The sequence below is a fragment of the Trichosurus vulpecula genome, chromosome 1 (assembly GCF_011100635.1).
Source record: "Trichosurus vulpecula isolate mTriVul1 chromosome 1, mTriVul1.pri, whole genome shotgun sequence".
Classification (NCBI taxonomy): domain Eukaryota; kingdom Metazoa; phylum Chordata; class Mammalia; order Diprotodontia; family Phalangeridae; genus Trichosurus; species Trichosurus vulpecula.
In genome coordinates, this window is record NC_050573.1 from 229538241 (window position 1) to 229552808 (window position 14568).

The 14568-nt window shown below is 34.4% G+C and overlaps 1 protein-coding gene across 1 annotated transcript in view; it reads right to left on the reverse strand.

Moving 5' to 3' along the window:
* ANKRD12 (ankyrin repeat domain 12) overlaps positions 1–14568 on the reverse strand; it is a 207261-nt gene that overhangs the window by 19474 nt on the left and 173219 nt on the right. The window contains exon 10 of the mRNA XM_036735930.1: positions 6640–11354. Coding sequence (XP_036591825.1) covers positions 6640–11354 — 4715 coding nt within the window. The remainder of the gene's footprint in view (positions 1–6639; positions 11355–14568) is intronic.

Consider the following 14568-nt stretch of genomic DNA (forward strand, 5'->3'; position numbering starts at 1 on the left):
CTAAGGCAAGAGGTGACCTATAGGAACATTGTAAAATTTTGCTTGTGGAATTTGAATAATTATGTGATTGGTGGGGGGAGTGTTATCACAAGGTCCAATAGTTCTAGAAAGACTGGACCCCCACAAAAGACTTAATTTTTAGCAATTCTTAGGATCTATGCATCATCAATGTTGTTAGCCTAGCACCGATGTAATGTCGATCAAAATGATAACTGTTGGAGCTTCTCCAAGCTAGCAGACAACTATCCACAAAGCTTCTCCGAATTGGCAAAGAATTAGCCAGAACTAGGGATATATACCACCATGCCTCTAAATTACCCCAATATGATTTGTTAGGAGAACAAATATTTAATTGGTAAAGAATATAATATGGATTTGATTGGAGGAAGACAAGTTCCTGAATCAACCTTATGAAATTACAGGGTCAGGGCCCATCTCAGGGGATATTTTTGGGCATATTCACTGAAGCCTTGATGAAAGAACATAAGGAACTGAAAATACCTTTCTGTGGCTCAGGAAGATAGACTACTGTCTTTTAAAAGTCTTTAAAAGTGAGCTAATAGATCAGCTCCTTCTTTAGTGATTTCCTTTTCTGCTTGCATAAGACAGACTTAAGTGCAGCACAGCACACCTACAGTGTGTGTGTATATGCATGTAAACCTGTGCGCAGGCAGTTTCCTCCTCCCTCCGCAAAGCAGTTAATGGCAACCTGTGACAAAAGCTCATGGCAGACACAGATGTACTTACACATGACCTGACAGTTCATGGACAAATTTTCCTACTCCCCAACCATCTGGTTACTATAGGAGAGATTTCAGATTTCCTTAAGCAGAGTGTTCTAGGAATCTGGACTTCTAGCCAGAGAAAGGAGTCTTATTGGGCAGTATGCCAGGTTTGGTGCTTACCTCCTGAAAGAAAAGCACAATTCATCTAGTCCCTACACAGCATCTTATTTTAGAGAGCAATGCCAGGGAGTTACTTGGATGGTATTGACTTGATGGGAAAAGGATGGCTTATTCAGTCCCCTTACTACAATAAGTGGCTTTTGGGGGGAGGGGCACAGCATAGGGAACTCCTCCTGTGTAGGATTCTGTAGAAAAGGAAGACTCACTGGAATGTCAAAGGAATGACTTGATAGTAATCCTAAATTTAGTTTTCTTCCTTTATGGGAGTGAGGGCAGGGCAGAGAAGATCGACTCTCTTAGTGCTCTATGCTTTGTTTTTATATGAGGGATTCAGTGAATCCTTGCATTGTTTGCATTTGTACCAATATGCATTTGATACCTAAAATGCTTATATGTGAGTTGGGGACCCTTTTAGTCAAATCTAGAGGAAACTCAGACACAAGTTATATTATGTGTACATTTAGAGACTTTCCTAGAATAGAGAGAAAATTACCCTCTTGGTATCAGGCCTTCAAGATCTGATCTAGTCCCATATGAGTTCAGAGCTTTAGGGGAATCTGGGGCTCTGGATTAATACAATTTGCAAACATATTAATTGCATAGCAACTAATTTCTGAGGATAAGAAAATGTTCAATCAATAATGAATATTTTTCTTATATCAGACATATTAAATATATTTTGAATATCAGAAAGCATGTAAAAAATATAATGAAGGCTCTTTGCTGTGCTAAAAAGATCCCAGACACAAAAATAAATAAGCTGGAAATAAAGCAATCCACAATTTGGTTCCAGCCTATCTTTTCAGATAGATTTCACATTTCCCCACTTCATATACTCTCCCTCCTCACCTGAGTCACTTAGAATACTTAGCTTACTTTTAAAACTCAGCACAGGAAGCACCTTCTACTTGAAACCTTTTTTCATTTAGCGTTAGAGCTCCTTTTCTTCTCAAGTTATTTTGCCTTTACTTAAAAGGCATATTTACCTTAACCTCCTAGATGAAATGAGGGATTATCATTTTGGCTTTGTATCCCTAAGGTCCAACAGTGTCTTCCTTTCTCTTGGTAGGTGATTTACAAATCTCTGTAAAGTTAAATAGTCATAAAATCTCAGATACACCTAGGGACTCAAACCTTACTCCCATCGGGAGAGGGCCCCTAAAATATATGTTACCAGTCTATCTGGACTTCTAGATAGACTATTATGCCTTATAATCATTCTGCATGTTTAACTTGACAATCCACTGACACTACAGCAGGGATTGTCATTTTTTCTTTCTCACCAGGATAGTATTTGGCAGATAGTATGAATTCAGTAAATATTTGATGAATTGAATAGAACATAATATTGTCCTTTTAAAATAACAACTCTGTCATCCTTTTGAATATTATGAAATGAAAAGTTAAGTGATATGTTTTTGCTGATGGTTAGAGTGGTTACGCAGAAAGAGAATTAGAACTGGGCTCTAGTCCAAGGCTTGGCCACTTACTAGCCCTGTGACCCTGGGTAGAGTCACTAAATTTCTCTGAGTCTCAATTTCTTCATCTGTAAAATCTGCTTGCCTCATAAGGTGGCTGGCTGTGAAGATCGAATGAAATAAAGTATGTGAAAATGCTTTCTAAACTACTATGCAAATGATGTAGTTTTGTGTCTTAGTTTCTAATACTATGTGGCTCAACTACTTTTATCAAAGTTCTTTATTATGTAACTTCCTATGTCTCATTACTATTTTTCTCTCATATCTTTATTCCCCAAATATTTTTTCTTTACACTTGAATTATATTCTATATTCTTCTCTATTCCAGTGGACTTTAAATGTTGGTTGGGAAACTACAGATCTTGGAGACTGAGGCTAACTCAGCTTATTCATATACTGATACACACACACACACACACACACACACACACACACACACACACACAAAGGCACCCTTGCATGGCGTGTGCACGTGCACACACACACAGAGGCATGTGCATATTAAAATGGTTAATTAGCTAAAAGAAATATCAAGGGCATTAGATGGCCACTAAAACTTTGTGGAATGTGATTCGTGACTGAAATTTTGCTAAGGAAAGGTTTACCATATTCAAAGGGAACAGATTAGGAAAAGGAGTGGTAGAATATTTGCACACGGCAGGTGCTATTATATATATAGAGAAGATATATTTCCTCATGTATGTGAGAAAATTTAACCAAAATGAGTAAGATGCTTTTGAGAAAGGAATTCTGACAGCACAAATTCTGCCAAACACAAGATGTCATAACATACACACGTGTGTGTGTATATTATACAGAGAGAGAGAGAGAAAGAGAGAGAGAGAGAGAGGACTAACGCTGATTTAAAAAAAATACATACAAATGACGTAAGCAAGCTGGTCAGGGTAGGAGTTGGGAAGACACAATAGTGTAAATCAACAGAGAGATGTAATATTGTGTCAAAAATTTCCTACAATCTTCCTTTGGTATTTTATGAACTAAGGAGAAAATGGATGATGAGTTAATTTTTCCTCTGGTGATACAGACGCATTATGACCAGCACAGGGGAGGTGATAGTCCTGCCATACACTCTGCCCTAGATTATATCTGGAGTATTGTCTGATTCTGGTTGCTACAGTTTAGGAGGACACTGATTACCTAGAAATTATCTAGAAGAGAGCAACCAAGGTTGGGGAGAGGATTAGAAAACATGCCATAGAAGCATCTATTTAAGGAACTTGGGGTTTTTAGTGTGAAGAATAAAAAATGTAGAATGGAGAGAGTATAATAGCTGTTTCTGAGTGGTTGAAGGGCTGCCATGCCAGAGTAAATTATACTTGTTCTGTCTGGCCCTTGAGGGCAAAACTAAGAACAATGAGTGGAAATGCAAAAGCACAGATTTTGACTTCACACAATGACAACTTCCTAACAATTTCCACCAAATAGAACAGGATGCCTTAGGAGAAAGTGACTTTTCCATCATTGGAGGACTTCAGTAAGAGCTTCTTTGGAAAGGGGAGATTCCTTTTCAAGTATTGGTTAGATTAGATTAGATGATTTCTGAGGTTCCTTTCAATTCTGATATTCTGATTCCTGAGATAGTATGTTATTACTGTCTTAGTTTTCTGATAACATAGGGTGCTTCCAGTAATTCCAATAGTTATGAAATTTTCGGTATGAATTTTAAATAAACTTAAAATATATTTCAAAAGTGCTTTAGAGAGGGCAGTAGCTATCTCACAAAATCAGATAATGAAAGAATGTCAACTACAAAAAAAAGTTAGGAATCACTCAGGCATCCTACAGATATTACTAATATCTTGTTTAAAATAAAATTTCAACCGTATAGTCTGGACCATTCATAGAAGCAGAAAGATCAACAAGGTCAAAAGACCCCAGGTTTGTTACTAGCTAGCTGTAAGATCTTAGGCAACTCGCTAGTCATTCTGTATTTCAGTTTCTTCATCTATAAAATGCAGAGATTAGATCTTAAATACCTTTTCAGGCTCTAAAATTCTATGATTCAATTAGAATCATTTTTAGAGGCAATTTGTGGTAAGGGAAAAAATGTGCTGGACCTGATGTCAGGAATATACACTTACTAGCTGTGTGACTCTGGTCAAGTCACTTAATTTCTGTATGCCTCAGTTTCCTCATCTGTAAAATGAGAATAATAACAGTACCTTTTTCTCACGGTTGTTGTGAGGATAAAATGAGTTAATTTTTGTAAAATGCTTTGCAAAGTTTAAAGGGCTATACACATCCTAGCTATATTATTAGACTACGTTGTTTATCATACAAAAAGTAACTTTGTTTCCCCATTTTGCAACTTGGCATTCTAACAAAATATTAGGTAGTAAAGACAAAATAAAACTGTGAAAGGAGACTGCTTTTCTAGTGTCACTTTTTTCCACTTTGGGACCTAGTTTCCTGTCAGTAAAATGAAGGGGTGAGATTAGGTGTTTTCTAAGTCCCTTCCAGCTTTAAAATTCAGTAATTCTATGAAATGTTTAAAGTTCTGGGCTTAGGGTCTCTCTAGCAACTCTTGTGGCTGACCTAGAAGTCAGACTTACACTGAAGTGACATTAAGTGTTCTTGCCAGAAAGAGTAAGCTAAAGTAATGGAGGGGAGGTACCAAAGCTTTAAATTGAGGTGAAACTCAGGGTCTCAGATAAAAAATAATTTCTGATAGCCTAGGGTCTGGAAAACCTAATTTAGAAAAAAGAGAAGGAGATATATTAAGATACAACATGTTTCATGTTTTGCATATAAGTGAACCACAAAAATAGTTTTTTAAAAAAGTAAACATGATTTTCAGATACAACAGCAAAGTAACATTACAAGGCTGAATGCATCTTTCTGACATACTTTACCTCAAGTCAAACTTTTATCACAATACTGTCATGATAATTATACTGATATATCTTGCTGAAAGTCAATGGTTCTGCAATTTGTTCCATAGGAAAAAAGTTATAAATTAAATGTTATAAATTAATAATAGTACAGTTTCAAGTGTTTTTTGTGCCCTTCACTACAATGCATTAGTGATGTCACTGAGAAGTGATGTTGCTGAACCAAGTGCTTCAAACACCTTAAAAATCTATATAAATGTCAGCTGGGATTACTGCCATCATCTAAATTATATATCTCCCCACCACTTAGTGCTCTATGTATAGGAGACTTTTGAGAGAGAGAGAGAGAGAGAGAGAGAGAGAGAGAGAGAGAGAGAGAGAGAGAGAGAGCGCGCGCGCGTGTGTGTGTGTGACATTCCTCTAGGTTTAAAAAGGAGGAAGGCAAATTGAAGGAACACCTAGGTGGTTTCATTTTCTGAAACATCAGTCCTTGGCAGCTCAGTTGAACAATATTATCATGCTGACCATAAGGCTAAATAACAAAACCTCAAAACAAGGGATGTGCTCTGAAGGTAGTGATTATACTGTTAGCCAAATGGGAGACCATTAAAAATATATTGAATAAACAGTAGATGGCGCCATAAATCAGCACATTAAAATACCACTCAGGTGTATGTTTTAGCATGGAGAACCCATACAAAGTTTCATCTATAATCACTGAAATACAAAATTTACTTATTTTAGGTAATTTTTTTCCCTTTTCTTTTTAAAAAAATCTTTAGGGGAACAGAAGGTCTCTTGGAATGAAACAAAAATAATTACTTTTACATATTTGGGGATCTTCATAAAATGATTACTATTTTATTTGTTTGCCCTATGATCATATAAACTACAACTTAACTCTTATTTAGAGTTTTCTGAGATGCTCAGGAATTTTAGTTAATAAAAGTAATAAATATAATACTAATACCTTTTCTCCCTCCCCTCCTTTTTTTTTTCTTTACACACCTCTGGAATAAGATTTCAAAATCACTTGATGTCTTGTGTGAAAAGGAAAATACAGTCTTTCTCCTTTAACTTTTCACCAAAAGTTTTCATATAATCTCCTGTGAATGAAATCAACTAATTTTTTTTTAAGCCTTCTGTCTTGGCTAGTGCTCTCAGAAACATCTGTAAACTACACAATGGTGACTAGAAAAGTTGCATTTAGCTTATTTGAAGCAAGCACTGGCTCATTACATAGTAAAAACCCATCTTAGTTATTTGTAATCCAGAAGACATTCCTTTATGAAAAGTTTTTTTTTCCTTTAAACAAAGCACAAATTTGCACACATTATTAGACTGTATCTAAAGAATACCTTGATATATTCAAAGCATATTTTATCAAGTAAAACTGTTACTTACAGTAGGAATACAAATCTTGCTTAAAGGGTTTCCATCCAGGAGGTATGATCCGTTAAATGTCACATATTCATCATAATACTGAGGTGCTTGAGGAATAACACTACACAGTAATTTGCGTTTCTCTTCTATTTTTTTTCTTATGTGCAAGTATTCAAAATACGGATTTGCCCTCTCTGAACTATATGGCTGAATCTCATCTAATTTCAGAGAATCAACAATGGCTGCCAAAGATTGTTGAGTTTTCTCTTTTGCTTGTAGTAAAGAGGGATTCACTTGCACGGGCTGAGGCACACGTGACATTTTCCTTTTCCGTGGATGGTGAACTTGAGCATCATCTTCCTCAGTTAACCTTATTCTTCCTCTAGGAGATGCAGATTCATTATCTTTTTCAGACAATGGCACACAACTAATAGGGATCTGTTTACTCTGACTTGCCATTATATTTGCTCTGTTTCTAGTTATCCTTTGAGGTATCTGGTGATCAGTTTTATCATCTTCGGCAGTTTCTTCTACCTCTAGTTTAACTAACTGACTACATTTTTGTATTTCTGCTTGACCAGACGGTTGTGAATGACTTTCAGGATTTGATAAAGTGCTTTGTTGCGATTCCTCATCTTCTGTGGACAGAAATCCTTTTCTACTTTCACTATAATTTTTTGAACTATCTTGTTCATTTAGGTTTCCTTTAGATATCCCTGCATTTAGTTCACCAAGATCCACATCAGACTTATTAGCTAAACTGATTAAAACTGAACTCTCAAGTTTTTCTTTTTCATGTGAAATAACCTGAGTGTCGTCAGCTGTGCTATCAACTTCATGACTGTTCGAAGTTTTATAAAGTTTGCTAAATGTATAAGGATGTGTATTTATTTGTGAATAGGCATCATTTCCGAGAAAGTCCTTTTCTGATGGTACTATGGGCAGGGCATTAGTCCTTTCATAATTTGGTGATGTATCCTGAATGGTCCTTTCAGCATTCACAGTGACAAAAACATCTGTCTTTTGACCATCGGTTGGAAAAAAAGTATTTTCCAAGTCTTTTTTAAAATTATTATCTGTGTCTGAAATAGAATTATTTTGGACTAGAGCTTTCTGTTGAAAAGTTGCCTCCTGATTACTCATATATGACGAAGACATATGTTTAGGAATACATTCAGCATCTGGGAATGACTGGCCATGGAAAGAGCAGGGTGGCTGAGAAGGCATAAAAGATGCTGAATCTTGAGCACCTGAATTTCCTTGGATTTCAGTTTGGTGTTGAGGTAATAATTCAGAAATATTCTGTTCCTTTAATAATCTGCTGTCAGGATTACACAATCCTTGGATGATTGGATCTTGATCAGGTACTCTATAGCTTGGACAGTTAAAATCATTTGTGCTTAATGACTCTAGTCTTTCAACAGGTATCTCCCAAGATTTATTTTGTTGTGTCATATTAATTAGATTACATGGCTCTACATGCATAGGGTTTTCTCCTACAGGGCTCATTTGAGCAGTACTTTTGTTAACATTTGTATCTGATGAACTATGTTTATTGCTGAAAGATGTAGCAAAACTGGAATGTAAGTTAGACACTTTTGAAAGGTCATTTTCAGGCACATTACAAGAAGACACTTCATGTTTAGGGGAACTGCAAATATGACTTGGCACAGCTAGTAACCTACTTTGACTGTTTTCTTCTGACACTGTTTGAAGTTGTTTTATATGTTCTGAAATGACAGGTGGCATGCTACATCTTCGAACTTCCACGACAGGTCTACACTCATTAATAATAAGCTTAACATCTTCTAAAGAAGATGACCTGAGATGAGATGTTGGAAGCCTGTTTGCATGTGGTAATTTAATCCGCTCTGGCAATTCAGTTACACCGTCCAATTCCCTTTCATGAAGGGCAGGAGATTTGGCAACTGGCAAAAATGGTGACTGTGAAAAGGACATTTGGGAATCAGAACCTTCCAATATAAAGTCAGAATCATATTCAACTATAGGCCTTGGAGTTGTCACTGTAGTATGGCAGGAATCTTCTGAGCTAGCAACTGAAATCATTGATACAGATCTAGAGCTGAGACCTGTTTTTTCACTTTCTGATCGAGGGGATCTGCTTAAATTATTATCTATAATTAAAGATGACTTCCCAACATTTGTTATATTCTTTGTGTCTACAGATTGAGATCTGTTACTTGTAGCATCTTTCAAATGTTTCTCCTTAGTGTAAACATCAGACAACTCTGAACTCCTTGACCTAATTAATTCTTTATTTTTTGATTCTGCTAGAGTATTTTTTGCTTTTTCTTTATCTTTCACCTTACTGAGTTCTAAACAGGAACGGTTCCTCAATCTTTCCTTTTCTTTTTGCTTAATTTTTTCCTTATGTTTTTTATGCCACTGTTCTATTTCTAGGTCTTTAAGGCTTAGCATTCTTTCAAAACTTGTTTGCATTAAATCATCATTCACTAATCTCTTTTCTTTTGGTCGAATATCTTTCTGAGTCGATGATTTAGGTTTAGGCTTATCTACTTCAGATTTGTGCTTGGGTACATTATTTAGTTGTATTTTATCTCTGTGCTTATCTCGTTCTTTATACCTGTCTATATCTTTATCCTTTTTATCTTTTTCTTTTCCATCAGGAGTTTTCAACGGTTCATCTTTTGTTTTTTCTTTAAGAGATGAAAGTTTTTCATGCAGTGTCTTACTACTTTCTGTGGAAGTTGACCTTCTCTCTTCCTGTACATGCTTAGAAGCAGCTAAAGATAAACTTTCTTTATCTCTAGATTTTTCCCTTTTCTCAACCTCCCTTTCTTTTGTCCTGCTTTTTTCAAGTTTAATATAGTCACTATCTTTATCTGATAGCTTACCTTTTTTCTCTATGAAGTGTTTTTCTTTGCTTTCACCTAGATGCCTCTCTTTTTCAGTTTTTTCTTTATCATGTTTTTTATCCATCTTATCTCTACTTTTTTCTCTGTCATCAGCTTTTTTAACTGCAGCAACATTTTTTATCTTCTCACTTTCTTTATGGTATTTTTCTACCTGTTGTGAATTTCCTCTGTCCTTTTCTTTTGTTTTTTCTAAGCATTCATTCAAATCTAATTTGTCTCTCTCTGGCTTATGATCATGTTTTATCTTCTTTTCTTTTTCAGTATTTTTTCTGTCATTCCTTTCCAAGTCTTTTTCTTTAATCTGAAGACGTTTCTCAGGCCTGTCCTTATTTTCTTTCATATTCTTTTCTTGCTTGTCAATTTCTGTCTCCTTTTCTATTAAATGCAATCCCACTGATTCTTCTTTAACACTTATACTCAAAGGAAGTAATTCTGTTTCTTTAACTGTTGGTATATTCTCCCTTTCTTCTTTTAACTCTTTGATTTTTTCTTCCCTAAAGGATTTCTCACTTTCCTTTTTGCCTTTTTCTCGTTCCTCTTTAAAACTTCTTTCTTTTGGTATGTGTTTTTCCTTGCTTGATTTGTCATCTTTTGTGTTTTTTTCCAACTTAGATTTTTTTTCAGATGGCAGGAATTCATGTTCCACATTTAAAAAGATATCTTCAGTTTCATCACTTTTAAAAAAATTCTCTTTCCAAAATTCTCTATCAAATTCAACACTTCTTTGAACTGCTTTATTTCCATCCTTATTTTTGTATTTTTCTTTTTCACCATCTGGCTCTTTTTTGTGCTTTTCTTTTTCTCTGTCTTTATGTTTTAATTTATGTTTCTTTAATGTTTTTCCTTCTTTATCAATCTTTTTTGGTGTGTAGTCTGAATTATCAAAAGATAGACTATGATCTTCATCTTTAATTTTTGGAATAGACTTCTCACCAAATTCTAAGTGGAAATCTTTCTGATGATGTTTACTTTTTTCTTTATGTTTACAATATTTTCCACTAGAAGTTTCCAACAGGAATTCTGAATCTGCATTGTTTTCATGTCTAACAAGGTCGGATTGTAAGGATGTTTCAGAACTACCTGGTGATAAGCATGTTTTGGTGTTTTCTTGTTTTAGTAGCATTGACTGTTTTTCACTTAGACCACAGAGATGTTTAGGAGATTTACTAGTAGTAATATGAAATAAATGTAATGAAGTATCATCTTTTGGAGTAAAAGACTTTCTAAAATTTTCTTCCTCTCTAGTTTTGTCTAGAGAATCTAATACAGGATTACATACCAAGTTTGTTACCCTAGAATTTTCTTTTCCTTCTTTTTCTTGCTTCAACTCTTGATTTTCTTTATTTTTGTTCTGATTTTTTAACTTTCTTTTAACCTTTCCTTTCTGTTTATGTTCATTTCCAACTAAATATTCCTTTTTGGATCTTAAATCAGAAGTTGAAGTTTCAGGGACAGAACATGAAGTAGAAACAACTTTTTTGTCCTGAAGAATCTCCTCATCTGAACTTTCAGAACTTGAATACAGAACTCTAGATGGTTTCTGTTTTTTACTTTTAAATAGTTTGGGATAGACTTTTTCTTGCTTTACAAATAAATTCTTTTCTATTTCAGATTCATTTTCTTTCCGTAGTTCTTTCCTAAGAATGTGTCTGTCATCAATCATTTTATTTATTTCTTCATCATCATCATCTTTGAATTCATATTCATCAAGAGCAGATGGAAGAGGGGCTTTACTAGGTATTAACTGTTTACTTTCACTGACTAATGAGTCTTTCTCTGCTTCAGAATCAATATTTTCATCAACACTAGAAGGATTTACAGATGGAGCCTCTTCAGAATCTAAAGTAAGAAAAGAAAGTCTGTCAGTCAACAAAATGACAATTTTCAGAAAAATCAGGATGACACAAAAATACATAGTATGCAAACAACACATTTCAAATTAAGTTTAATTTAAAAAATCACTTGAGGTTTATGTATGAATTATGGAAACAGCAGCACGATGAAGTTTTGATATTTTTGGGGTCCATGTTATAAAGTTGCTTAGTAGGAAGTCCTTGTGTTACTTCTAAAGCCTCTTGATGATTGTTTACAGTAAAGAGCCCATATATCATCATGAAGTGTTGCTTTATAAAGTTTTTTAATACTTAATAAAGAAATACTTTTCAGTATTTCTATAAAGAACTATGTGAGTGTATCAAAGACCAATAACTTAAAAGGTGGAAGATATTTTTAATTAGAAAAATAAATACCAATTTAGAAAAATTAAATTCAATAAAATGAAAAGAAATGCAACCCAAAAGGTTATATTAGAAAATTAGCAAAATAAATGATATTTTATTCATCCATCAATCCATTGATCTATCCATCTGTGTGTTGAGATACATACTTTGTTCTTCAATTTCCTAATTTCTAATTCATATACATGTAGTACTAAATCTACTTCTGGGGAGTCAATACTTAAAAGATCTCTGATTTTATTTGTCACAATTTATAGATGAGACAGCATGTGGGTTCAGAAAATTTAGTCCCTTAGAACCAAATAAAAGAAAAATAGGGGTCTTTTGGGAGCCTGTCTAGGTCCTAGAAGTGATTTTTGAGAACCTATACTCCCAAGAGTTAGAAATTCCAAAGTCTATGCTTTAGCGGCATAACTTTTGAGGACCAAGGGTCATTAGTGGTGTCATAGTGGTATTCTTTAGGATTACTGTATAAAATACTTAGTTCAATTCTCCCATATTTCAAAGGATATGGAAATTCAGTTATGTGAAATTACAAAAATGTACGTATCTGTCTACATATACATACCTTTTGACTTCTTAAGCCAAAAGACCCTTCCCTTAGCTACCAATCTCCTATGTATGTTATCTCCCCTTTTTTAGAATATAATCCCCTTGTGGCCTGGTATAGCACAGGACTTAACACACAGTAAATCTTAAGGCTTTTACATTCATTCATTCATTCATTCATACACATGCACACTTAGATGCATAAATGGAAGAATAAGATAACTCCTGCCAACGAGAAACTTTTTTTTAAAATAATTTTTTGAGCTTTGTCAACAATAAGAGATATTTTGGGGAAAATACCATTGTTCTTTATCAAGGTACTAATGTTACAGTGACTACCCCATCTCCAATTAGTCTTAAACTTGAGTTGAGAACTCAAAGAGTAGAGGGCAAATGGCAATACTAGATAAAATAAGGTTCTGAATCCCTAGTTTAAAAGGAAGAGGTATTCTACCTTTAACACACTGAAGTATAAGGGAATCTCCTCTTCGGTCCAGGTCTCTGTTCTACTCAATCTTCCTTCCCATCCCACAACTAACACTCTTCCTTTCCCAGATCATATGCAGTGTTTGGCTGGCCCTGGCTCTATACTCTAGGTCAGTGGTTGTAATTTTTAAAAGCCCGTTTCCCTCATGCATTTTGTTAAGTAGAAATGGATAGGTTAGGATATGTATTACAGATTTTATTAAGTTATCTTTCCCTCTAAGAACACCCCTTTTCTAAAATTCCCACTTTCTGTTGAGGGTACCACTATTCTAATAGGCTCCCAGTTTCTCTTTTTTATCTTTGATGCCTTACTCACCTAAATGTTCTCTCTTCAAAATTACCAAAGATCTCAATGGTCAAATTTTCTCAATCTTTATCCTTCATGACCCCTCTTGCCACATCTGACATTGCTCTTTTTCCGGATATTTACTTTCTTATTCCCTTGTTTGTTGAAAATGATAAATATTCTGATCCATTAAACAATCTAAAGGAATAGTTTTACTTATTAATAATATAAAAATGAAACCCTGATTAGTTTGGGAGAACAAGTGATTGATATCAGGGAAGATGGGGATTAATTAGCTGAATTCCAACAAAAAATTCTGCAAAACTGATGGATGAGATTGCGAAATAGACATCGGGATTTAGTTAGTACAGTCATGGATGCACTCCTTTTACTGTAGGTTCTTAACCTTGCTTGTGTCACAGACTTCTTGGGTATAGTTTGACGCAACTTATGACTCTCCTCTCAGAATGCTTTTAAATGCATAAAATACATAAGATTACAAAGGAAATCACTTAGTGAAACATAGTTATCAATATATTTATATATATGTATGTTTATATGTATATATGTATATATTTATATATATGTATATTTACATATATATGCATATATATGTGTACACATATACACAAACATCCAAGTTCATGGACCTCAGGTACTGCAATCTAGAACTACATAGCCTTGTGAAATATCTTTTCAGGCTATGAGAAACATTAAAACCAAGTGTTGATATAAACTGAACTTACAGACAGTTCTTTGAATTATTTTATCACCAAGTGTCAAATCAACATTTTAAAAAATAGTGAAGCATATTCAATCACATCACTCACTAAAATATTATTACTAATATTTTTAGTGAAAACAAAAAGGTTTTGTATCATTAATAAAATAATAATTTCAAAATATTTAATCTTCCTCTCATCCCTTTTTACTTCAAATTTTGTGCTTTATAACGGTCATAATTATTAGCGCAGTATATTTATGTAATTCTGAATAAGTCAATATACATATATTGAAGTAAATTCTCAAACTTTTGGGTTTTGCTTATGGGGTGGTGATACATTGCAGGCCATAGCTTTCAGGCTCTAAATGTGAAGAAAGGAAAAAAGATTTCTAAAAGATCCTCTAGCTTGGATGGTATGGAATTAATAATGAGGAGGGAATACCTCATCAGCACTTAGGAAAAGTTGGGTATGCTGATTTTATATTGCTGAGTTCCCTTTTCCTTTCTGAATTTTCAATTAGCTTAGCCAGGAACCAAAATACACTCCTGAGTGCCACCCTACTTCTTGCCTGGTAGGGAACTGATGGTGCAGTAAAGGTATGACTATAACTATATAACTAAAAAAAAAGAAAGAAATTCCCCTCTTCTAATGAGTCAAGATTCATTTAGATGAAAAAAGACTATCTTCAGGTTAAAGTGATTTCCATTGGTGATTCACAACTTAGCATGAACTGTATTTCCTACAACCTAGTGAACATTTAGAACAATGAA